The sequence below is a fragment of the Nilaparvata lugens genome, chromosome 2, assembly GCF_014356525.2.
Source record: "Nilaparvata lugens isolate BPH chromosome 2, ASM1435652v1, whole genome shotgun sequence".
In the NCBI taxonomy this organism is placed as follows: domain Eukaryota; kingdom Metazoa; phylum Arthropoda; class Insecta; order Hemiptera; family Delphacidae; genus Nilaparvata; species Nilaparvata lugens.
The window spans coordinates 93,585,471-93,613,455 of NC_052505.1; the positions used below are offsets into that span (position 1 = coordinate 93,585,471).

The 27,985-nt window shown below is 35.2% G+C and overlaps 1 protein-coding gene across 1 annotated transcript in view; it reads right to left on the bottom strand.

Moving 5' to 3' along the window:
- Window positions 1-16,488: 16,488 nt before the first annotated feature.
- The window catches only part of LOC111048968 (RYamide receptor-like), a 34,724-nt gene continuing 23,227 nt past the window's right edge, over window positions 16,489-27,985 (bottom strand). Inside the window, exon 3 of the mRNA XM_039420268.1 lies at window positions 16,489-16,729. Within this exon, the coding sequence (XP_039276202.1) occupies window positions 16,489-16,729 (241 nt within the window). The remainder of the gene's footprint in view (window positions 16,730-27,985) is intronic.

Sequence of the window (27,985 nt, forward strand, 5' to 3'; positions counted from 1 at the left end):
ATTTCATAGCCCAATAAGGTGCATCAAGGGAAGCCGTCAATTCTGTGTTATTGTCCCCGTATACAGTCTTTCCCTATCTTATGAACAGTGCGACTAATGCACTGTCGCGACTAAATGGCTCCAAAAGACTGAACCATTGCTTAGCTGATAATGCAACTCAGTGGAGTGATGAGGGGAAAGTTTTGGAATGAATAGGTGCTTCATTCACTGACACCACCCCATTAAATAATTTTGTGTACAATAATCAATTGTGTGATTCGCTGTCATTTTACTTTCCTTGCCCTATTACCATAGGTAAGGAAAGTATTGCTTTCCGAAAAAAATTAAGGTACCCCAATTTCTAAATTTCTCTACGTTTCAAGGTCCCCTGAGTCCGAAAAAGTGGTGTTTGGGTATTGGTCTGTATGTGTGTGTGTGTGTGTGTGTGTGTGTGTGTGTGTGTGTGTGTGTGTGTGTGTGTGTGTGTACACGATATGACTTGAAATTTGGAACTTAAGGTCCTTACACTATAAGGATCCGACACGAACAATTTCGATCGAATGCAATTCAAGATGGCAGCTGAAATGGTGAAAATGTTGATTCAAAGTTTCATTTTAGATTATCAATTATCAGGTTTCAGATACAATTTTAAACAAAAAAATTCAAGTGGAAAAGATTGAGCATAAAAATCTCTACCATTTTCACCTAAAATTGAAAATAAGCTCGAAATTAGAGAAAAATAAGATTATTCAATTGCAAACTGTTGGCAAATTTTGATTCTATTAAATCATTCACTATGAAGAGATAGCAGACTTCGTGTGTCTGCAGTGCTATTGTCCTGTCACCAGCTGGCTCAGATCTTAGAAAAGTAGACTTGTGATGCGCGGGAACACTAGCGTCAGTTGATCAATTTTCATAACAACAAGGAAAGTTGTGTGAGTGCACCACACCAGATTTTTGATTTTTATATTATCAAATTAGAAGAAAAATTCAGTAGCCTATTTATATTTTTGGACTGGGAATTGTAGAAGGAATTCAACCTTATTTCGGAAATTCCATATACATTTGGAAGAGTCTCATGCATAGTGAAATCTGAAGCATAGGCGTTTTTCTCTCCCAATCAATATAATAATGATGTTGTACATATAAAGAAATGCTGAGTACATATTTCAAATTGATATTCTGTACATAGAACTCAAATTCATGATAGATTCATTGAGTTCAAACTGTTCTAGATGAATCAACGATTTTTGTTTGATCTCATCAAGCATTATGTTTATGTTTAGATCAATGGATAGATGTCAAATAGATGTGATCAAGATATTCCTGAACAAGAAAGATACACATGATTACAAAGTTGAGATTAGTGATAGGAAGATCGAAGGAAGCATAGATAGATAGATGGATAAATGTCTTTTATTTTCACTTAATAACATTACAAAAAGTGATGTGGGCGTAGTTGAGGCAATAAGAGTCCCCTCTTCAACTCAACCCACAAAGAAAATAGAATAATGAAGGAGAAAGGAATAAATAAACGAGAATCATGGCATTGTCTTCCTGAAGTAAGGGCTACGAAAGGGCTACGAAAGGTGAGAATAATGGTTCATGTGTCGTCATTATTCCAAATAATTATACATATCATTTTGGGAGCATTGCCAAGTCAGAGACCCATGATAACGAGACATAACAGTAGGGAGACTTTTGCTATATTATTGACTATAGGAAGGTTCTTGGAATGTCTGTAATATTCCTACATCAAGCACCAACAGTTCTAGATGTTTGTAACCAGAAGGCGACGGGCACGAGTACTTGAGGCTTCTCTCTGTACTTGATATTAAATCTGACGTACTCTCAAGTGGATTCCTGATGTTTAGCGTGTCTTCCAAAATACAGTTTACAGTACTAGAGAATGAATATATAATATAAAAGTAGACTCAGATATTACTCGCTCACCAAACTGATCTTGGAACAACGCCTAAAACGTACTAAGAATGATAATAATATTTGGGAATATAATCATTTTTACTCATACACTGATATGTGTGCATAAAATCGTGAGTCTTATGTTATGCTATATATTATTGTAAGTACAGAAACTATGAAATCACTTCATTTCTTGAAAGTAATTCTAAATAATACAGACAAATGCTCTCCAAATGTGTAAATGCGCTCTCCATATAGATAGATCTTGGAACTTTGCCAAAACCTCACTCAGAATGATAATATTTGGGAATATAATTGTTTTCACTTTCTCACTGACATGTGTGTGCTTTCATATGAGCTTGATGTCAAATTTATTCTTCAGTCGTGGTAAGCTGAATACCATAACTAAGCAATGCCATTTTTATTATTTTCTCTAGGCAAAAATAGTAATTTTTCACTTTTTGAGTCCTACACTATAAAAATTATTTCTTTCAAAATGAGTCCAAACACGGTACAATTGTGACAACTCTGAACAGTATTATAGTCAATAGGTTACAATTTCGAGAGAAATATGTGCAGGAGGATATGGGGACCGGTCTGCGTTGAAGGAAACTGAAGAGCCAGATTTAACAATGACATTAATGAAGCAATTGGCGAAAGAAATATTATAAGGTGTATCAAAGCAAAAAGAATAGAATGGCTGGGTCACGTGGTAAGAATGAGTGATGAAAGAGTACCACAAAAGTTGCTTGATGAAAGGAAGATGGGCACCCGAAAAAGAGGAAGGCCATGAAGAATATGGATCAGCGATGTGGTGGAAGATCTCCGTGTGCTAGGTATGGCGAACTGGCGGCAGGGAGCACAAGAGAGGGATGTATGGGGGCAAAAGAGGGGGGGTCATGTAGAGGAGGCCAAGGTCTACCCAGAACTGTAGAGCCAGATAAAGTAAGTAAGTAAGTAGGTTACAATATAAGAAATAAATTAGACTTTTTCGAAGCTTGGAGTTGTTACAAATGTACCGTGCTTGGACTCATTTTGAAAGGAATGATATGTAGATTTCAGTAATAACAGTACAAATTGAAAAAGTTAAAATATTAAGAACAGTTAGAGAAATGTAATTTCTCAGCACAAGGAATACTTGGTGATCGCACAGGCATTCTATTGGTTTCAATTCAATTGTTATTCATTCATTCCTAGAAGACTCAATAGCGCATGTAGGCAGGGCGTGTGTGCCTGCGCGTGAGGGAGCTCATCTCAGCTTAATCCTTCAGGGCTCACGGCTGCTTGGACAGACTATAATTCATTGGAGCTCTTTGAATAGAATTTTTTACTGAGTTCAAGACAAAATGTTTCATTCACGGGTGAATAGTCACTCGTAAAAGTCATTCTTTCTTGTAGACTCAGTGGAAAATGTTATTGTAGAAAGTGAAAATAATTTTAATTTTCAAATGAATACGAGAGGCCCTCACCAAAATAGTGATTATTGTAGAACATACAAACAGATGGAAAACGATGTTGGCCTTGAATCAAAAGTGAGAGAAGAATACTTTTGTGATGGTTTCTTTATCCATTCCGAACAGCTATGTATTAAAACACTTTTACTTAATATTTGACTGCATGTCGTTTTTAAATACATAGGAAAAAGTGTTTCAATACTTTTGTATTGACCTCTATTCTGACGGTACTGAAATTCACCATCACTGAGCACAGTCCTTGAATGGTCTCGAGAGTTATTGGTGCGGCTCGAATTTCGGGGACGCATTTATTCTGAAGTAGTAAAACGTTCATGCGGCACAATTTGTAAGCAGTATGAGAGGGATTTCGGCTGCAATTTACATTTTGAGAGTCTTTCCTTGAGCGAAACAGTGTTGTTTCAAGCCAAGCTTCAACTGAATAGTTGAATTGCAACTTGATCCTTGTGCTTTCTAAGCGATCCAGCTTAGCTCTGTGCTCACTCTGGGAGAGAATAAATACTGATAGCAGAGATAATGAGAGTTCAGTATTAACACCTTGATAATGGGGCATTTAACATCAAATATCGGGGGACCGAGCATCGCTCTGGAGTGTAAAAACATACAAAATTTGTAACAAAAGATTAAATTTAAAGTTATTGACTTATTCATTTTTCAGTTCAACAATTATTTTACAGTTATATGAGGAGGCACAACAGGCTTTTGCCCAAAACTGTCCCTTTTCAAATTCATACTACATTCAAAATCAAAATCTAGGTTGAGCTACTATCAATCAACAAAATAACAATTTTACCCTTACAGTTGTGTTGTGAGTGATGTTGTGGTACTTTTCCAAATTGAAAACACAAATTTGAAATTGTCAACCACTTTTTATTATTGTAATATATAATAATATATATAATAAAGCCACGAAGCCTGGTTCTGTATATATTATAATAATTTATAATAATAAAAAGTGGTTGACAATTTCAAATATGTGTTTTCAAAATAACAATTTATTCACACTTCAGAAAACAAACACATCATCAACAAATAGATATAATATGAATTCGATCTAGAATCATATACTATGTTTGTTACAATATTTGTTAATATACTGTGTACTATTTTACACTAGCTGCATCTCGTTACTATTTTGGACTTTCTGAAGTAAATATGTTTTCTAAGAAAAGAAAAATAAACGAAAATAAGTTTTTCTTGCAGAATTTTTCTTCTCGTGAGATCAGCTGAATGATCTCACACATGCACTCATTTACTCACTCCCATTACTGTATCGACAGACGACAAAATTTCCAGCTGTTTTTCCAAAGACGTATTCATCCTTTTAATGTCCTTCAGCGAGTTATCCGAGGTATGAGACCTAGTGCAATCGAATTTTCATATCATAAACCTACTTTGTTCCGAATTACGTGAGAATCGTTAGAGCCGTTTTCGAGATCCGGTCACATACAGATAAATACAAAAACATATAAACAGAAATTGCTCGTTTAATAATATAGGATTCGACAAACAGGTTTCGAGATCATTTCGAATCAGTAGAGATAAATATGTATAGAATAATCACGATGGTTGCAACTCCATGATACTTCAAGATATGTCTAATACTCTAGCACTGAGTGTGATACACTAGCATTAAGAGTGATACAAGCAACATTTGAAAAAATGAATTTTTTAGGCTCGATGTTTCCCACACTCTGGTTCACGATCTGAACACAATAAGTTATTCTAAGGCGGGATGCACAACTGAGAAACGCGTTTCGTGAAAAAAATTTCAACGAAGAAACGTGAAACGAAAGTTGCTCGCAATCGACTGATAAGATTAAGCAGGGAACGTTTCTTTTGTACGCATGCGCGAGTGAAACGGATTGCATGAAACAAGTTTCATAGAAGAGGGCTTCACGAAATGCGTTTCTCCGGTGTGCATCCCGCCTAAGTGACAATTGATTATATTTTTACAATATTTTCATTTATGAGTAGTTGTCAAAGTATTGTGGTAGTTACCCCCACTGAATGTGAATACTATATATTGTCAAAACACAGATTAATTGAGAATCGAGACACAGGTTTCGGTTGTTACACCGTAATCAATCTCTGGTGAATTAGATCTGAAGTGAAGAGCAGCATTAACGGAAATTCTAACTTTGTTGAACTTGATAAAAACGATCACGAGTTCAAGACAGAGAAGAATGTTGAGTATCTGTATTTTCATAACAAGAGCAGACTTCTGAATATTCTGGAGGCTATATAAATAACTGGAGTAACATAGGATAATTCACAGTTGAGTCGTTCAGATCCACTTCAACCAATAAAACACCATCAATAAAGTTTTATCATGAATTTGTTAGTGATTTGTTACAGTATTTTCTAATGCTTTCTATGTTTTAGCTACATTTTTATATCGATTCCGTAACATGTAACTATAGAGTGACCTTCCATTGTTTTGAACGTCTTGTTGATCCAACTCGCCCGATTAGACTCCAAACATCCAACAACTCCATTCACCAGCGATGTCAGATTCAACATTGAATGTTGGAACACATCGTTTAGTGTATGTTGGATCCAACATTTGATATTTGACCACAAGTTGGACAACAAATCAGTTAGTGTATGGCCTGCTTTGATGTGATAATACTCATAACTTCGACAAGAAATCTGGAGTGGCGCACTTACAAAACTTTCCTTGCTCATTGAACTGTAAGCCTCATTCTTGGACGATAATAATTAAGGGGAATAGCATGATGAAGATTGGCGGCTACATATTTTTAAAACTACGATCATACTATTGCATATAATTGTTTACAGAGTACATTTTTCTTTGTGTAAATTATTGTGAAACTCGATGATTTTTTTAAAGTCGTCAAAACAGCTGTTCTACAGATGAAATATCTCGACTATGTGTTCAAACTACTCCACCTGCCACCCTCATGCACGAGAAGGAGGTTACAAAGTCCATTTCTCAAGGATGGGGTGGACCCCCTGTTAGTTTCCCAGGAAGGAGACTCATGCCAGTTAATAGACTGATATATAACTATAAAGGGTATGAATTTGAAAAAAAATCGGTCAAGTCATTTTTGAGAAAATCGTGATGAAAATTCAACAAAATCCATTTTTCTCAAGAATATTACGGAGCTCCTGCAATTTTCTCAAAAATAAGACTCATGTCAGTTGATAGGGCTTATAAATATCTATTCAGGGTTTAAATTTGAAGAAAATCGTGAGAGCCGTTTTCGGGAAAACCGTGAAAAACATGGTTTTTTAGTCGTTTTCCGCCATTTTGTCCGCCATCTTGAATTTAATTCTATTCAATTTCTTGTTGTCGGATCCTCATGGTATAAGGAACTTAAGTTAAAATGTTCAAGTTAATTGGGAATGGAGTTATCGTGTTCACAGACATACACACGCACATACCAACACCCAAAAATGATGTTTTTGGACTCAGGGGACCTTGAAACGTATAGAAAATTTGAAATTAGGGTGCCTTAATTTTTTGGAAAGCAATACTTCCCTTACCTATGGTAATAGGGCAAGGAAAGTAAAAACCCTTATGTCTTATTCGTGATATTATGAGCTACATCAGTAAGTGGAAGAAATTTAAATCCAAGTTCTCAATCTTTGAGAAAAAACTCCAATTTCGTAGTGCTCATGACATATAACAAGTGGGTTGTGACTTGTGAAGAATGGAGTTGCCGGAAGTTGACGAAGTTTTAAACGCTTTCCTGACTTTGGAACTCCTCTCTGATAAAGAAAGTTTATTCAGTTTTTTTGCATCACCATTATAAGAAAGTTTACAGTAGGCCTAGGGCTCAATAAGCTCCGACCACGTACTACCGTATTTCTTCACTCTATAAATTCATAACAATCCTTTTGCTTCTGATGACATTTTAATCCAAATAATCATGTTTTTGTATATCACAAAATGGGAATATTAATAATGTCGAGCTGTATAATGAACTGTATAACACCAAGTTGGATGATACTTAGAAATCACTATAACGAGCTCATTTATCAACAAAATCGAATTTCATCACTACAATATGTAGCTTGAATGTTGCTATTACACTTGATTATATATTTCTTGTTTATGAATGAACAATGAAAATCTGTCAAATAGCAGTTATTTAACCAAACACTCAGTAAACCTTCTGGATGTTGTCCATACACTACTGTGGCATTTAACGTGTTGTCACAAGTCATAACTTCATATCAACGGACCATGTATGGATGGAAATAACTGAGATATTGCAATCAATATTCCTAGATTATATATATTTTGGACTCAAAATAAATTGGACAAAAATCGTGAAGTGTAAACATAACCCATTTTTGGACAATCTCTATCTAAATTTGAGAAAGGAACAGATTTGGGCTTTAAGCCTGTTGTTCCTTACCCAATCCTATTATATTAAGCGAGCAATATCTGTATTTTCATATTTATATTTATATCTGGTTATTTATGTTCAACGGATCTCGAAAACGGCTTTAACGATTCTCACAAAATTTGGAACATAGTAGGTTTATGATATAAAAATTCGATTGCACTAGATCTCATCCTTGGGAAAACACGCTGAACGATATTAGAAGGATAATTCATCCTTGGCTGAAACAGATGTGGATAGTAAAAAAGTGAGTGAGCGAATGAGTATGTGAAAAATCAAAATATCGCATCCCCGAAATTCATAAGATGGACATATAGCCAGCTATGAAATATAAACACAATCATTTTAGAGAATTGTGTTCTGTTTATCAATAAATAAAAATAACGAGTGAAGCTCGGTGCCCCGATATCAATTATTATACCATGCATTTTTAAGGCTTGTGTTAAACCATACATATCACTAAAAGCTATATCATGATTTTCTCGTTTATAGCAAAGTCATTGAGTTGCTTCCTTTTCTCAGTATTATCTCAAAAGATTTTCCCTACTTGAATCGAAGGTTAAACGACGCTGAACATAACCGAAAAACGTCTTAACAGCTGAACAAATCCGAGAAGGATACAGAACATTTGAACATTGTATCTATGGAAGAAGGATACAAATTTGAGAAGATCTCTGGTTGGATGAAAAGTCTCAAAGGTTGCAGATGAGGAAATATGAAATGATCATGATAAAAAAAGGAACAGACAAGATCAAAAACTCATTCCAAACTTCAACATGAAGTCCAAATGAATGAATTAATTTACAATTTCATGGATATTTGTGACTATTGAAAAGTTATATCATTCATTTATTGATCTATACAAATACAAATGGAAATGTATGATGTAAAATTGCTTTTCACAAATGCTAATCGATGAATAATAATTATTATTAAACGACAATCCAAAGTACAAGGTGTAAGAAAGTAAGGTTTCAAGTGTAAGAGGTACCGGGATCGATTCCTGGGCTGGCATTTATTTTTTAATAGTAGAATCATTTTTGAATAGCTCTCATCGAATTTCCATCTAGCTGGTAACCCTGTTGTAGATATTTGCAGAAGCAAGCAGCAATCTTCAGGGTGGTTCACAGCATTTAACTCTGGATTCTCGTTTGGTAACGAATACAATTAATAATATCGATATCTTCTATCTATAATATAAAAGCGAAATGGCACTCACTCACTTACTGACTGACTGACTCACTCAATCACTCGCAGAACTAGAAACCTACCGGACCAAAAACGTTCAAATTTGTTCAGTTGATGGCCCTTTAGAGGCACACTAAGAACGGAATTTGAAAAATTTCTCAAAATACGCCCAAAAACTGCGTTATTCCAGAGTTTCTTAGCGTTTTCTCAGATTTATCGATAACAAATGAACAGAAAATGTTCAAATTTAGTACAGAAGCTCAGCTAGGGTGTAATAATGTCGTGTCAGAAGGAATTTGCAATAACGTCAAAGATACGCTCAAAATTAGCTATTTCCAGCGTTTTTTCCCGCTTTCTCAGTTTTATCGAGAACAAATGAACAGAAAATGTTCAAATTACTACAGGAGCTCAGCTGGGATGTAATAATGTTGTGTTAGAAGGAATTTGAAATAACGCCAAAGATACGCACAAAATTACCGGTTTTTTGCGTTTTCTCAGTTCTTTCTTAAAGTAATAGACAGAAAATGTTCAAATTTGGTACAGAGGTTTAGCTAGCTTTTTGATAAGGTGACTCTAATATTTCATCAAAGATACGCCCAAAATCAGCGTTTTTCCAATGTTTCCTCAGCTTTTCTGCGTTTTCTAAGTACTTTGACTTTCTGATGGAATGAAGCATGTTCAAATGAAAAATGCAGGCGAGCGAAGCGAGCTCGATGATCTCATTTTTGGACGATCCAGTCGGGGGTCCAGGGGCGGAGCCCCTGGCTAGACGGATATGGCGAGCGAAGCGAGTCCGACGGCTAGTTATATATATGACTGAGATACTAAATACTCAAAAATTTTATAAATAGTACAGATCTGAATTATCATATATCTTAATAACAGATGCAAATATTGCTATTATAGATATGAATGGGATATAGCAACATGCAGCCCAAAACTGCTCTACTATACTCCAAAGTTCTATGAATAGTACATATCTATATTATCTTATATCCTCATTCTATCCATTCATTCTTGTATCCTACACAGGTTCAACGGAGAAGCTTATAATATACAACGTAACACTGTTCCATATGACAGTGGTTTATAACTAGTAGTTCTGTGAACAATAGACCTCACGCAGTATTCTCATTCACAAGTACCTGATTGAAACTATAGACCTTATGGAAATACAGCAATAGACTGGCTTCTCCACACATCTGTGTAATCACTTGTCAGCTGATTTATGATGAATAATTCTATAGTCTGATTTTTACTATAATATTGGCGTATGAAGGAGGCTCCTTTTTTCTTTTATATTATCCTTGAAATGCAAAATTTCTAAAATCCTCGTATATACGTCGACGCGCAATTAAAAAAGGAACATTCCTGTCAAATTTCATGAAAATCTATTACCGCGTTTCGCCGTAAATGCGCAACATATAAACATTTAAACATCAAGAGAAATGCCAAACCGTCGACTTGATTCGTAGACCTCACTTCGCTCGGTCAACTATGTATTTAAACGTAACACTGTTCTATATGACAGTGGTTTATAACAACGTATTCACAACGTAACACAGTTCTATATGACAGTGGTTTATAACTGTGTATATAACAGTCTATAATACTGTGAAACTCGGAAGGTGTAAGTGTAACCCCATTTGTGTAGCTTATCATAGTTGAACGACATAATGCCAGCTATTCTGGTGGACAGGCAGGGACCAAGAGCAGTGACTCTAGATGGCAGTGGATCTGATTGTGCCTCACGCTTGACCTGGTCGGCACAATGCTTTTCCCGAAGCTGCTATTGGTCCCAAGAGGATCAAGTGAGGAGGGTTACTGTCTAGATCCCTCTCGACAACTTTCTTCTGAGCGCTGCCGTCAAGTTCAGCAGTTGATCTATACTCAGCAGAGTTACGCCACCAGAGCCGCAGCTCCTTTTGTACCAATTAGAATCCTAATCCATAGTGAAGTTCATGTTATAATGAAACTGGTGGAAAATACTTCAATACTTACATGTATTATCTGTGTACTTGATATGAAAAAATCCATGTTGCTCATTAGAATAACATACTACATCGATTGAAACAGAAAATTTGGTGACAGGTACGGGGTAAGCTCCGGGGGTATAATGTACCGGGTATTTCTTTCCATTTTCTATGCACTTGATATGGACAAATCTACGTTGATCATTGGAATAACATCGTTTGAAACAGAAAACTTAGTGACAGGTACGGGGTAAGCTTCGGGGGTATAATGTACCGGGTATTTCTTTTTATTTTCTTTGCACTTGATATGGAAAAATCTATGTTGATCATTGGAATAACATCAATTGAAACAGAAAATTTGGTGACAGGTACGAGGTAAGCTTTGGAGGTATAATGCAAAAGGTAGTTTTTGATAAGCATAAGATTAAACCACACATTCAAAGAGGAAAAATTTCAATCTTATCAATACCATAAAACTAGATTAACAGGGAGCAGATTCTACAATCTACTATGTACGTTAAGTAATAATAATGAATGTGTTCGAGTTTCAAGACATTCCAGTAGGCTACAGTATCAGCTTGATATCTTTGAACGAGCGTTAGTGAGTTTTCACTTTTGAATTACTGAAGGCCAAAGTCATTGTCTGTCTGTGTGTATGTTCTACTTTAACTTCAGCAAGAATTGGTCAATCAGCTGCAAATTTTGAACATGTATTCTTCGAACCTTTTCACAGGTCAAGTTCGTTGGACAACAAAATTGACTCACTCCTTCATCCTTCTTCAGAATATAAGGATAGCATTGAAAGTGCATAAGAAAAAAATGTTTATGATTCAGTCAGCTGAAGAATTCATTGCATGCAATTACTACAGTTTTTCGATTCATTCATAACATCGGCTGAGGGAGCTATCACACGCGCTGACACATGATTCCAGCTGGTTAATATTAGATGTTGAAGCGACAGAGTAATATTTCAATCCAAATAGGATCACCAATGGAACCTACTGTCAAATGATTCTTGCAAGAGAAATATTTAGCTGTTTTCATAATTTTCATCAACTCTGTATTATTTAAAGTTCCAGGTTTCCAATATTACAATACAAAAGTTCTTGAGCGAGCTCTTCAACCCAAAAGGTCACTAGTACTATACAGATCGATTGTAATCCGTTGAAATAATATCTTGTTGTGAGAGATCTTTGAAAAAGAGAATGATATAAAAAATAAAATTAAATTTGTTACATTCAACCAAGTTAAGCTGGATTCCCGGATATCAGTATCAGTGTAATGACTGGTACAGAAACAATATAATTCACATAAGTTTTGATTATAAACTATTCCTTCTCAGTCCGAACGACGTCAGGTATGAATAAACCATTAGATTTCATGAGAATAATATTTTCACATATTATAGTAAGAATACTGTCCCCGACTAAAGTGTAACAAACACGTTCACGTATATTCTGGGTGACTACAGATATGTGGGTGACCAGCTCCACTCTACTAGCGATCAAAAGTGGAAATATCAGAAAGAGCTACATCAAAAGCGAGGCAAATTTGTTTAATCGATATGCGTTCAAATCGAAGCAATACTCGTTCAATCAGAATGGACGTTTTCTCAAAGCTGTTGAGGACCTCACATCGATATCAGACAATCAAACGACAAAATTGGAATATTTCACAGCAATTAGAATTCAATATTCGGACAGAGATTCCTGTAGCGTACTGAAGCTGAAGATCGTGTGTAATTTAGAATCTGATATGTGACGGCGAATTCCAATTTCACCCTTCCAGCTCTATGGTGAAGCCTGTCATGGAATTGTCATCCTACACGATTATATCTAGAGTACCCAATCTGACTGATATGCAAGGCTTATATAACACATGTCAACGCGGCTTATACAATATAAATTCAGCTCAGATTCGAGCGGAATGCTTGTATTTGTCACGACAATAATTGATGCAATCCATCGCCAAACGTGGAACTTGTGTTCAGGTGGACCAAGGCGAAGGTATTATGAGAAGTCAGTTCATCTCACAATACTCTGTGTTATTTGCTTGTCTATTTGCTAACTCTCTGATTCGTGGTTAAGTGGCAGAGTGTACATCACTGTCCAAACTTCGCCATGTCTAAAAATAAAGAAATATATTTTATTCTCACACTCTTCACTATGTATTTCACACGACATGCAGTCAAATATTTAAGTAAATAATCAAAATATTTTACTTACTGACTGAAGTTGCTGAAGGTCGAAAGTACTTCTAGTAAGTATACAGTCAGTAAGTGAAATATTTTGATTATTTACTCGAATATTTGACTGCATGTCGTGTGAAATACATTGTGAAAGGTGTGTTAATATATCGCAGCTCGGAGTGCGATCGAGAAACCATCACATTTTATTCTATTCTATTCAACCTGGTGCTCTTCTAGAGTACCAGAGAGGTTCTCTTCTGTGTCTAATTCTTCTTTTATATATCCTTTCAAATCATTTATCACCGTTTGTGAGAAACAATATTCCTGAATTGATGTTCAAGGATTTATAGTGAGAAAATCAAGTACAGCAGCTCCATCGAACTTTCAAGGATATCCATCATGTCAACATCTCTGTGAGATTTTTAAACGTATGTTCCACAGTTAGTATGTTCCATCAATATCTGCATCTTCCATTATCAATTAGTTGAAATTATCTCTGTGATCATCACATAATTCTCTGTACATTTATGATGGGGATTTTCTCTTTTCCTGTTTTCAATAATATTGGTGGATACGATTATGTGATTTAGTTCTTTGGTGGAGAGAGATTTGTAACTAAATTGAAAATTGAATATTGGAATTTATGAACTAGCTTATATAGATTGTTATATTAGGAGACTACTTCAAACTAGACTAGAGTTATAGAGTAGTTTACTGAAAACACCTTGCCTATATGGGCTATTCAAATAAAAACAATATAAAAACGTTTAGTACCCTTTTATTAAAAACTTTTAAATATTTCAATGACTAGTTTCGGACCATTGGTCATTTTCAAGTTAGGATTTAGAAAAGTAAAATATTAGTGGATACGATTATGTGATTTAGTCTTTTGGTGAAGAGAGATTTGAAACTAATTGCAAATCGGATATTGAAATTTATGAACTAGCTCTTATAGATTGTTTTATTAGGAGACTACTTGACACTAGACTAGAGTGCTAAGTTAAATTTAAGCTTTTTACATACCGGTAATTATTCACTTGGGAAATGACCTATGGTCGAAACTAGTCGTTAAAATATTCTAAAGTTTTCAATAAAATGGTACTAAAAGTTTTTATATTGTTGTTATTTAGTTCACTGAAATAAGACCCGATTTCTAGAACATTTATATCTGATGGAGTATCAGATCTATTCTGATTCTATAGGTTTAATGGTTCTTAGATTCGATTAGTGTCATAGGAACGGTTTCTAGGATACTAGTTGAATCTGATTGACTATGAATCATTTTTCGAATCTATAGGTTCAATGATCTATTGGATCCAATAAGTGCGATCCCTTAGCGATAAGTAAGATCCCTTTAAAAGTATTCTTCAAAAAGTCTATATTACTATTTGTCTTTTCTACATGCCGACTACCAAGTTTATCATCATAATCATAATTATATATTCGAGGACTTTAATATTCTACTTATTCATTTGATCCCCAGCATCTGGTACTTACTCCAATTCAAACCTAGCAAATTGAGTTCACCTCTAAACTTTTGTAATTGAAGCTTACTAAATTCCAGTTGAAATCACTTCTGTAACCCGCAAGCGAACATTATTATTTATGCTTGTAACTTTTATTGACACAGAGATTCTCGTCACTGAGAGATGTTCTGTCTTGTAATACCCAATTTTACTCATCAGACGAGCATTAAAATATTTTAATTATTAAACTTTTGCCAGCTCCAATCTTATGAGACAAAATACATCAAATGGGTCTCCACCATGGATCTCATTGAACTTCCATGAGTGCAATAATCCACAAGACTGCTCCTAATAAACTTTATTGAATTTAATAGATGTGATTCTTCGATTGATGCTTAATAATATCAAAGTTTGGAATTTTCTAATTTATTGTGATTGATTTAATTTGATTTAAAAATGATTATTGTGTGTTTTGAATTGTAAATTGAGTGTGTAATTGATGAATGTTAAAAGACACATAACCTAGCTACATTTGGACTGTTGTATAAATTAGAATTGCAACCATTTGGGCTTATAAGCCTGTGGTACTTTAAACCTGTAAGCTGTGTAATTTTGAATGACTAAATATATAAATAAATATATATTTAGTCATAACCCCGAAACATTATAGAGGATGTTTCATTGAACATTATAGATATCATTGAAACATTATAGACAATAATTTGATAGAATTCACTAATATTAGCCTATAGGAAAACCTACGTACTATTTCTAATTGACCTACACGTATATTATCGCAGCTATTCAAAGTACCTATGCAGTAAAGTAGTAAAGTATGTAAAATAGGTAATGCATTATCTAACAATGATTATTGGAGCTGTAATTTCCAGTCATTGATATTAAGGTTTTTATGAAACTCATAAACTGTAATCAATGATTGATCCAATTATTGGTGTATGTGGGATAAAAATTTGTCATGAATGATGAAATCTTACGATTTTTGGCCGTCCTTATGGATGCTATTTGATTAAACAGATGATGTTTGTTAAGTTCCATTTAATCTGGTAGAATTCATAAGGACGGCAAAAAATGGAACGTCCAAGAATCGATGTGTGTGTAAGTGGCTAAACTGTTTCCAACACGACTCTGAAATAGTATACTTCGCACCTAGAGCAGAAAATGAGATTTTTCCGGCTCGAAGTCGGTTTTCAAGTCCGAGGCCGTAGGCCGAGGACTACAAAAGATTGAGAGCCGGAAAAACATTTTTTCCCGTGTGCGAACGCTATTTTTCGCCACACACAAAAATAAACAATATATATATATATATATATATATATATATATATATATAATATATATATATATATATATATATTGTTTACTAAGCACTTCCGAAAGCAGAAGTGTAATCTGAATATCAGGAAATTGTCCAAGTATTTTTATTTTCTATTCTGATTTGTCTAAATAACCTAAAAGATGATGTTCAATTATGTGGGGGGTTGAGTTTATACTTTTTTATTCTTTCGAATGACAATAAGATGATATTATTAAATGTTTTAATTATTGAATAATGAACACAAATAATGAAACGTTTTTTGATCAGCTGTTTTGATCACCTTTCTTAGTTCCATGTTAGCGGCTGGAAAGGGTACTCTTTCCGGCCTAGGCCGGAAAGAAACCTGTTCTGACGTCAGACGAGAGTCGTCTGCAAACAATGTCTTTCAGATATACGTAGGGACTGGAGAACAGCTGCTTTCTGTGCGGTGTGGCGTAAAACATAATCCAAATACATTGTACCACATTATCAAGAAATAGAAGTAAAAAATCCAAGTACCCTTGTTTTTGAAAAATTCTATTCACTATAATTATTATGTTTCAACATTAATGTCATTTTCAATGAATAAAAATAGTGTACCACATTATTTCATTCAATGATTAATTTGAGAATAATCCAAATTATGTTTACCTTTCTTTTTGAACGAGCAATCCTAGTGTCTCTGGCGTTTTCAGCTTCCCCGGGAGGTCGTTTGCCCCACACGACGACTGCTATGCTTGTGTAGGTGAAGACAAGCACCAGGAAGGGAACGGCGTACTGCAGAACTAGCAGAGTCACTCCGTACACCACTCGAGCCAAGTTCGAGTCCCAGTGCTCGTTACAAACAGACCTGTCGAATCAACAAAGCCTGAATCATTCTCTAAATTTGAAATCCCTTGTGGTGAACTTATCGAATTGCATGCTTACCACATGAACGTCAAATCATAAGCAGAGGCAAATAAATAGAGTGAAGATACAATATTAAACAGTACATTTTTGAGAGTTCGAGATTGATACAATCAATCAGTATATTTAAGCTGAGTTTACACCAAAGTCATTAACAAAATGTTTATATTTTAAATGTTTATATTTAAATTTATGTTTAAATTTTCATTATTTTTATATCTGGTTATTTTTATAACTGGTTATTTTTATATCTGGTCATTTTTATATCTGGCTATTTTTATATCTGGTTATTTATGTTTAACGGATCTCGAAAACGGCTCTAACGATTTTCACGAAATTTGGAACATAGTAAGTTTATGATATAAAGATTCTATTGCTCTAGGTCATATCCTTGGGAAAACTCGCTGAACGACATTAGAAGGATCATCCTTGGCTGAAACAGCTGTGGATAGTAGAAAAGTGAGTATGTGAAAAATCAAAATATCGCATCTCCTAAATTTATAAGATGACTTATAGCCAGCTGTGATATATAAATACGATCATTCTAGAGAATTGTGTTCTGTTTATCAATAAATAAAAATAACGAGCGAAGCTCGGTGCCCCGATATTAAGGATTAAGCTATTAACATTGTGTTAATAGCTTTGGTGTGAACGCAGCTTTACTCTATGTCATAATGTACAAACATAGAAAATGGATACAGATAGAGGGAACATTCTTTATTCAATGGTACAGACTTATGCGCTACGAACACTCGCATTCCACTTTGCATTAACTGATACTATAGCCTACTTATTTTCTGTATCTAGGCTAGTTACACACATCATATCGATTTTTCTACGTACAACACTTCGATTTTTGCTGTCCTTATAAATAATTCTATTAAGGTGCGTACAGATTTACGCGCCGCGAACATGAGCAATTCACTTTTAATCAGCTGATGCCAAGCTTTTTATATCTGTATCTTACCGTTTCTGTAAAAATACAGATATAATCAGCTGATTAAAAGTGAATTGCTTGTTTTCGCGGCGCGTATATCTGTACGCACATTTAGATTGAACAGATGATGTTTGTAAGTTTCATTAAATTTGATAGCATCAGATTTCATTAGATTTCTGATAGCATCAGCAATTCATAAGGACAGAAAAAAATCTATGTGGGTGTAACTGGTATGACTATTTCTGTACAAATACACTTATAATAAGAAGAGTATCAGGTGATGTGAAGTGAAATGCGGGTGTTCATGTCGCATAAGTCTGTACGGAGAGAAAAACGTCGATGGTCATCATAACAAATGTGAACTTCCACATGGAATAATATACAGAGAGGTTTATTGGGAATTGAATAAAAACACAAATATGTTGTCAAATTCTACACTGTATTGTACACTTAAACAGTGTAGAATTTGACAACATATTTGTGTTTTTATTCAATTATGGAACGGTTCCACAATATTGACAATGACTCTGGCAAAGGATCTGATCAATATTAGTCTTTCATATACGATCATAGACACGCAGTTCCCACTTATGAATTATTATACTCTGTCCAGACTGCGATGAGCGCTAGAAGATTAAGACGACCCTCGCTCCTCCACGCGCAGGCACACATGCCCGGTCCACCTGTACCATTGATATACTATGTATACTACTTAGTATACAGGTAGACAGACCGTCCCTTTACTCACACACACAAAAGGAGACTGCGCTTGTGTGTGTGAGTAGTACGAGGGTCGGCTTAATCTTTCAGCGCTCATCGCAGTCTGGACAGAGTATAGTGCTGTTAGTCATGTTTGAACTCCCATTCTCTTGATTGAAAATATTTTTTGGGCTCCAAGATTGCAATGCATTCTCTATTTAATTCTATCTGTAATTCTTATTTTGTTAAATATCAAATATATGTACATGTATTGTTATGCCAAGTGGAAATAAACGAATTGAATTGAATTGAATTTGATTTTATTTTATAACTCCCTCAATATCACCTTCACAAATACTAAGAAAGTTATAGCTGAATAGCACAGCTGCAGAAGAATAACTGAATCACACTGCTCGTTGGAAATTCGATGAATAGCCTAACCTCCACTGGAAGAGTGGAGATTCACATGTGGATGCAACGAGAGGATGTAATGCAAATTTTAGTTTCCTAGATGTACTTCACATATAATTTGCCTAAAATATTCCAGCCGACGATCTCATTTCAAGTTTTGCAAACTGTAAGAGAATTTATTCTACTTTCCACTCATTCGATAGAAAAGAAAACATTTGATATCTCACAGTGCACCAGACAAGACAGCTCCCAGATGGAAATCTCAATTGAAGTGGAAAGAAAATTGAATATGTCTGGTTTGTGGAGAGTAAAAGAAGGAACGATAAGAGAGAGTCTGTTTTTTGGCTAGAACAGGAGTTTATCGGTTATCTCCGATCCGACATATCATTGGAGATGGGAGTCAGATGGAAAGGAACCACAAAGTTCGACTGAAGGACTGAGAACTAAAAATCTTTCCTTCTATTTCTTGACTGCTGAAGAAGATTGTGGAAGGAAATGAGGAATTCAAGGTCAAACCAGAAAGCTTCGTGAAATGAAATGAAAAGAGTTGATGATGGAAAATTTTATTTTTCGCTGATCCAATAAAGGAATAGAGAACTCGAAGTAGGTGTTTTTTCAACTTCATTTAATTCAACAACATTCTCCTTCTATCTACTCTCTTATCATTATTCTCATTATTGGTGAATTCTCATATTGAATTGGAATTCTGGGTTATCGACTATCGTGTATTCAATAGCAATCAAACTTAGCTCAGTTTATAATGAATGATGATAAACTGTGGTCTGTCGGTAAGGATAACGCACTAGTCATGAGAATAATTCAGGATCTTTCAATCTCGGATAGAAAATGGTGTATGGTTTTCGTTCTTAGATTTTGATCTCTGGCTGTTGTAGTGGGTTGTTGTAGACGTCTTGACATTTCAAGAAGTTTAGGAGATTTCGAGGTTTGGCATTACATACCATGGAATTCCTTTTCAATGTTTTGTTATTTGACAGACTTACTTATTAGTTATCAATCTAGGTAAATTCTATCTATATTCAATCAAGGTCAAATCGAAGATACTTCTCAGATTGAATCAAACGAGTGAATGCTTGTTCTAAACAAGGATTGATAAAAATCTGGATAAAGCCAGTTTAAAAGATCTAAGCTCAGTTCAAAGTTGAGAACTAACATTGGATTTATACACTCATAAATACTAGAGTCATGAAGAACGTTTTATCATGTTTCTCATACATTGGACTGCTTCTATAATAATTATGTTTACATGCTCCAGAATTCGTTATCTAGATCTATCTATGCCAGTTTGGTTCTACCCAAGCCTTAAGGTGTGTACAGATTTACGCGCCGCGAACATGAGCAATTCACATCTAATCCGCTGATGCCAAGCTTTTTATATCTATATCTTACCGTTTCTGTAAAAATACAGATATAGTCAGCTGATTAAAAGTGAATTGCTCATGTTCGCGGCGCGTATATCTGTACGCTCCTTTAGAAAGCAATAGAGCCATACTATTTCAACTAGACAATCAAATCGCTATTGATGTTATGATTTTCGAGAAAAGTATTTTAAGATTTGTGTGAGAAACTCTAAGGGCCGGGTTTCCGAGCTCGGGATTTAGCCAAGTCCTAGACTTTAAACAGCTGGAGTCAGAAAATTGGCTTTCCAAAACGGGGCGTAGTCGCAGTCATTGTCATAGTCACGTTTGAATTAAATTTCGAAAATCTAGGAAATTGATCACAAAATAAAATAAAGAGAGAAAAGTGGAAAGTTTCAGCTATTTTCAATTATTTAGGAATGTCTGATTTCGTCAAGGAAAAACGTTTCCGATTATAGAAATGAGAAAATAAAAACTACGAATACTGTAATAAAAGCTGCGACTACGCCCCGTTTTGGAAAGCCAAATTTTCTGACTCTAGCTGTTTAAAGTCTAGGACTCAGCTAAATCCCGAGCTCGAAAACCGGCCCTAAAAGTTTGTAGCCTTTACAGATTGGGGTGAGGAAATCTCCTCCTCAATTCATGATTATATTACCTTTTTTCTATTTTATTTATGAATATAAATGTATAAATGTATACATTCTTTATATTTTATCATATTCATTTAATGAATTGAATGAGATCAATATTCATGATCATTACGACACTACTTTCGCTCTTGAATATATTTTGGAGAATAATAATGATCAGATAAATAATCCACTCATCCTTTTTAAAGCTTAATAGCTTGAAAAACTTGTTCCATTTGAGAATCAATACATTATTGACAAACACCTGAAATAGATCATCCATCTGTATGAGTTGAGAAATTGATCGAATATTCAAGAAATAATGCTTCCTTACTGAAGTATTTCAAGTTTAGTATCTGATTTGAACGAATAAAAGGATCTTCCAAAACAATCCACTGAACATTATTGCCAATTTGATGTGAGAATGAATAGAGCATAGCTTTCTATTGGGAGGTATGGGTGAAGAGACTTAACGTACGATTTATAACACCCACTCTCGATAAGACACAAGCTATCCCCCAATAACTCTTTCTAACAACTCCATTTTATTGGTTTGGGATTTATCTTCACTTTTCCCAATGTTCACACACATCTTGAAAACAAAGATACCAGGAGGAATACAATCACACAGCATTTCTCCCACTCATTCCCGGGGTACTAGGTTCAGTATAAATCTAGCTATTCTTAAATCTAATACAAAGTGCGCCAGAGAAACTTACCTATTTGAAAAAGAACCTGAACGTAGAATTGTTCGTGTAGAGGGGCAGGAGGAAGGGCATCTGGAGGGGCAGTTCTCAATTTTATCTACCCTCAAGTAAATTAGCCATCATGCTCTGGTCTAGAGAGCAGCGGGCCTTCGCATTTGAGAGCTTCTTTTCTAATGGTCGATCATCTTCCTCGCTCGATTTGAAATTCCTCCCCATAGACTCGTTCCCATAATTCGATTCTGTCGTGGGTTAACTCATTTCAGGAGTGTGGAAGTGTCGCTAAACCCAGAAATGGACTTCAACGAACAATTATAACTCGCAGAAAATATCGAAAGAGTGAGGCAGTCAGTTGTACGTTCTAACCACTGTTCGACGAATTTTTCATGAAGACCTTCTTTTCCATCCCTATAAATCGGCTGTTGTTCAAGAATTGACTGAACGCGATTTTGTTGCCTGTCAGAATGCATGTGATATGCTGATTGACAACCTGCCTGAAGACGCGGTCATTTTTTCTAGTAACAAGGCTCATTTCCACTTCGTCAATGCGATTTTTTATGGGATTATCTGAAATCGCTGGTTTAAGTCGATCGACCACGGACCATAGCACACCTCAAGAACCACATTCGCGACGCCATTGCCAACATACCGATTGATATAATGCAACGGAATTTCAAAATCGACTTCAGTGTATGCGCAATGGGGGTCGCCATTGGTCTGATATAATTTTCAAGACTGCAAGAGGAAAACTTGAGATATTGTATTCTCATATTTGAAAAAATAACACAATATCTCAAGTACTTTTGTTTTACTGACCTTTCAAATAAGTAAGTTTCTCTAGAGCACCTTGTACCTTGATTGATATTCCATGCTTTGAGTTCTTGAGTTTACTGAACTCATTGCATGGAGATGTGATAGCTTAACAAGATATCCCATGCTATGGGGCGTTTATATTCCAGTGTTAACTCAAGCCGATAATCCTATAGTGAGGTCCACATCATAATGGCGGTGTTTGATTAGCAATGGTATTGCTATCCTCGTGTATCATTTCGACAAAGCGGAAATAGTTATTTGTGCAACTAGTGCGCAAAGTGACAGTTTGCTGCACCGAAAGAAACGTTTTCGCCACACTTGGATGTAATGAGCTGGTTTACGTGCGTCATATGGAGGCCGAAAGTGATTGTTTTCCGACCAGGCCGGTAAAACTTTACAGCCCTAGGGCTGTAAAATGACCTTGAATAACAGCTGATCGTGTCCGATCTCACAAAAATCATGGAGAGATAATCTCATAATGACTGTAATAATCTATATAATTATGTATCGTGAATCGCGGTATTATGTCTATAATAATATATTTTATAAATTACTGTTTCATAATTTAATATTTATTATTGTGTTTTTGATATCAAACAATAGAATACGATGATATATCCATAGCCTCAACAATATAATGTTGGCTACATTGTCCATTGTCAGAAAGGTGCGTATCGCAAGTCTTTAAAAGTGAAGAATCGAATTTGAAATCAAAGTACAATAATTGTATCGATATTTAAAAGTGAGGTAGAGTAATAATTGTTTCTTTTTTATTATCGAATTCCACTTCTTAATGCAATACAATCAACAATAATAATAGGAAAATACAGCAGAGATCTAAAGTTTAAGGTAAGCCTACTGGTGAAACTCAGCCTTGACTAAAAATTCCTAGTAATTTTTCCGTAATTCATTATTAAAACTTTTAGATAATTTTTCTTCAATATCAACCATATAGAGAAAACATTAGGCCCACTCAAGATTGAATCTTCGAATGTTTTCTCTATGATTTAACTATTTTCAGAGCAATATTTTGTTGTGAAAATGCCGGCAACCGGCTTAAAGTTTGCCGCTATAGGCTACACTATATTATAGTAGCCTACATACGTTACCTGACTTACAGGCCAGTTCGATCAAAAGGAGCAATGGCCGAGAGTGTAAAGGCGTGTACTCAAAAGCTCTAAGCTCAGTGAATTACAAACATGATCTAGGTTCGAACCTCGGTCAGTGACATTTTTTTTTGTCGATGAATTTCGACTTTTATTAGCTATTTTTTATATTAGTTACCGTAATTTAAATTTCAATCAATTTTTTAGATATATTTTGAGACAAAACTGTGAAATATGCAATTATATTAATTTTTTAATCACATTATTTCACAATAGTAATGAAAATTCTATTCATCCATCTATCCATGAGATATTGCACCAGGCGCAAAGCGCGAGCTATAAAAATTCAAACAATTATTCGAAATATTAATAGTATAAAAATATTGTCACTATTGTAAATCATTAATTAGTAATATTGAAATTAATTGACAGTGAAAGTTGTCATAACCAAGATTCAAACTATCAAATATGCTGTTTGAATTTTATTTATTTTTTAATTTCTCATATATTGGGAAGTTTTTTTTTGGTGTGGCGAAAAATAGCGTTCGCACCATGGGCAAAAATGTATTCCGGCTCTCAATCTTTTCTAGTCCTCGGCCTACGGCCTCGGACTTAAAAACCGATTTCGAGCCGGAAATATCTCATTTTCGGCCCTAGGTGCGAAATATACTATTACGCCCGAGCCGTAGGCGAGGGCGGAATGGTTTCTTGAGTGCAGCAGAAGAACTTTGCGCACGTATTTCACATTAAGTTTTTCCTACAGTTACCATTGAATATGAAAAGTGGGTAATTATGGGTAAAATTGCCTGAAATGCATCAAATGTTTTTCTGTGTAATTTTATTATTGATAAAAACCTTAATCCTAAAATCCTAAAGTCCTCGTTGTCCTTGGTTATAATATATAATGAATAATAATTAGCGCGTTGTGCTTCGTTGCACCTCTGCTCACTATAGCAGCCCAGTCACTGTTACCAACTTCATTTTGATTTTGCTGCACTGTTGCTCCATATAACCTACTAAGTATTTTGCGTTGCCATGTTGCAAATCTGGAGTGCAGAAAAATTTTTCCCGCACTAGAGCGGAAAAGTGATTCTTTGCGTTCTGTAATCAGTGCAGCAATGGCCACTTTTCAACGTAACTGTAGGAAAACACTATTTCTTTCTCGCTTTGCTCTGTTGCAAGATCGTCTTTTAACAATGTAGAATTGATAATTAATTAACCAGATAATTCATATTAATTATGGAAATTCATTATAAGGATATTGAAAAATAATAAGCAATTTCTTGCTTAATAGAATAAAATTGATTATTTTAAACTAGAATGAGCAGTTAATATTACATCAATAAACCTGTATCAGCTACCGTCTATGGAAGACATTGACAAGACAGAGGATCGGCAACGTTGTTCTACTATCTTCACTGCCATTATAACGTAGACCTCACCATAGTACTTCTTTTTCGTGAAGCTATTATGTAACGCTGGTAGTCTTTGTATCGTTCTTAAACTCTGGTGATAATAGAACAGTAACAAACAAAACAGTAACTTAAACAAACGCAACAAAACAGTAATAATAGACATTAGTCGATAGTAATCGGCTCGAGTTAGCAAGAAATCAGCATGGAATTTGGAACATAAAATACCAATACTATGAGATATTCTCTTATGCTATCTTTTCTCTATGCTAATACCCTGTCTTCCTGAATATTTTAGCTGGGCTGGTGTCAACTATTCTATTATTCATCAACTCAATCTGTAACTTATAATGAGAAGGAGATTCACAAGCCGAATAAAGTATGTTGCTTCGCTAAGCAGCATGAAGCATCAAAGCTATCCGATAATTACTTGCTAAATCCTTTTCAATCCGGAAGAAAGTTCTCCCACATCGCCATTGATCCAAGTTTAGTTCAAAGCTGGATCTGCAAGTTAGTTCGTCTGAACTCTGGCGACGAAGTGAGTTCAAGCTAGGGTCAGCTAATAAACAGCTATTAATCTCCAGGCATGAACTGATAAAGGGTTCTTCAGAACTCGATAAACTGGAAGAATCGATTATTTGAAAAACAACACATATCCATTTCTTGTCATTCCTACTTTTCAACTGAAATGCATTCTTCTTATGTAAATACATCGTTTCATAGAGAAACAACACTAATTCAATGTTTCCCTGGGCAACAGAAATTGCATTTAATATTTAGTTCATTTGAGAAACCTTATATCTACAATATATGTGTGATTTCTGTAACTGAACCTCCATGATAATGAAGGTAAGAGTGAATTGGAAGAGTTACTGAAGTCCCAAGAGGCGGTCAATCACACAGAAAAAGAAATAAATTGAGTGTGAAAATCATGGACATTAAGACAGTAAATCATTCTATCATGACAGTAAACAACTTATGATACCTTTTTTAAATTTGTGCATACATCTTTCATTAAATTTTCAATAAATAGTTCAAATGAAAAACTATTTATCTTTTTATTATGCCATCCTCCTTCATTTATTTGAGAAACCACACATGTCCAAATTTTATTGAATAAATGAAATAGACATTTTGAAAAAATAAATTAAGGAATCATTTCTTTGAATATGGAAAAAACCGAGATTGTACTGGAGGTTTAGTTGTAATTATGTTTTTCTCTGTTCCTGAAAAATATCATTTTGTGAACATGTGTTGTTTCTCAAAGCGATCCTTCATTCTTATAATGAAGATTTATTGGGATTTTAAACATTTAAGAATGCAAATACTGTACATTGATAAGTATGCATTTGTGTAATACATTTATATGCGACTGGATAAAACAAGAGTTTTTTCGAAACTCGATAAACTGGAGATGAAGATTTTTTGTGATATTAAACATTCAAGATCGAAAATACTTCGATAAGTTTGTATTTAGAGTTCACACGACACATTGAATGTATAAATCTCCACTCCATGAAGAAGTCAACTATTCCATAACCATTCCGTAACGTAAAGTAGGCATATCTTATATCATTAATAGCGCCGTGATACATCAAGCAGTCAGTCATTCACGATGCATTAACTAGTGAAACGATAATGTATCTTATGTCGTATTGACGTGATTGATTTGTCTGAAGAGTCACTAGCTTGAACGTTTAATGGTTCTAATGAGGTGTATCTAATTCATTCTTCAGCAGGACAGTAGGACATAAAGTCGATGTTCAGCTTTCAGTGTAGCTTTCATGAGCTCGTGATCGACTAGCTTCATGGTCGAACAAACATGGAATGTGAAAATTGTATCTTATGTCACTTTGACGGAAGGGACCTTTTGCAGGCGAGAATGATGTTTCTAGTCGAGGCCTTAGCCGAAACTGGAATTTCATTCGAGCACTGCAAATGACATTCACATCCAAGTAGCCTACACTATTTTTCGTCATAATAATCTAAAGGAAAATGATTGAGTAATAGAAAATATTACCTGCTTGTGCTGAAGTTATTACATGCATTCTGTAAACATAACCTGGTTTACAAACTCAGAATCACGAATTTTGTGGAAGTTGACAAAACTTCCACCTGGAGTGCTAAAGGAGGTTCTTGTAGCAATTCTGCTGTTCCTATTTCGGAACTAGGAAACATACTTGACTGTAAAGGAAACATATGGTTTTATTACAGTAGAGTATGTTGTAATGAGAATCATGTTTATTTTATCTGCAAACTGCATTTCACCGATTTGATTTCATGCATGGAAAACAGCTGAGATTGAGAAAAAGTACTTTTCCTACAGATACCCTGAAAAGTGACCATTTGTGCACTGATTGCAGGCTGCAAAGAATCACTTTTCCGCACTAGTGCGCAAAGTGAGTACTTTGCGTACTCCAGATTTGCAGCATGACAACGCAAAATAGTTAGTAGGTTATATGGAGCACCAGTGCAGCAAAATCAAAATGAAGTTGGTAACAGTGACTGCTGTGGCTGCTATAGTGAGCAGAGGTGCAACGAAGCACAACGCGCTAATTATTAAGTAGATATTATAATGGAGGACAACGACAGCACAGTGCCACCACAGCACACACCACACAGCTGCCCCCCGCCATTCAAACACTACTACATTATTCAGGCAATTTTACCCATAATTACCCACTTTTCATATTCAATGGTAACTGTAGGAAAAATTTAATGTGAAATACGTGCGCAAAGTTCGTTTGCTGCACTCAAGAAACCATTCCGCCCTCGCCTACGGCTCGGGCGTAAACGTTTCTTTCGATGCAGCAAACTGTCACTTTGCGCACTAGTTGCACAAATAACTATTTCCTACAGTTACGTTGAAAAGTGGCCATTGCTGCACTGATTACAGAACGCAAAGAATCACTTTTCCGCTCTAGTGCGGGAAAAATTTTTCTGCACTCCAGATTTGCAACATGGCAACGCAAAATACTTAGTAGGTTTTATGGAGCAACAGTGCAGCAAAATCCAAATGAAGTTGGTAACAGTGAGTGGGCTGCTATAGTGAGCAGAGGTGCAACCAAGCACAACGCGCTAATTATTACTATTATATATTATAACGAGGACAG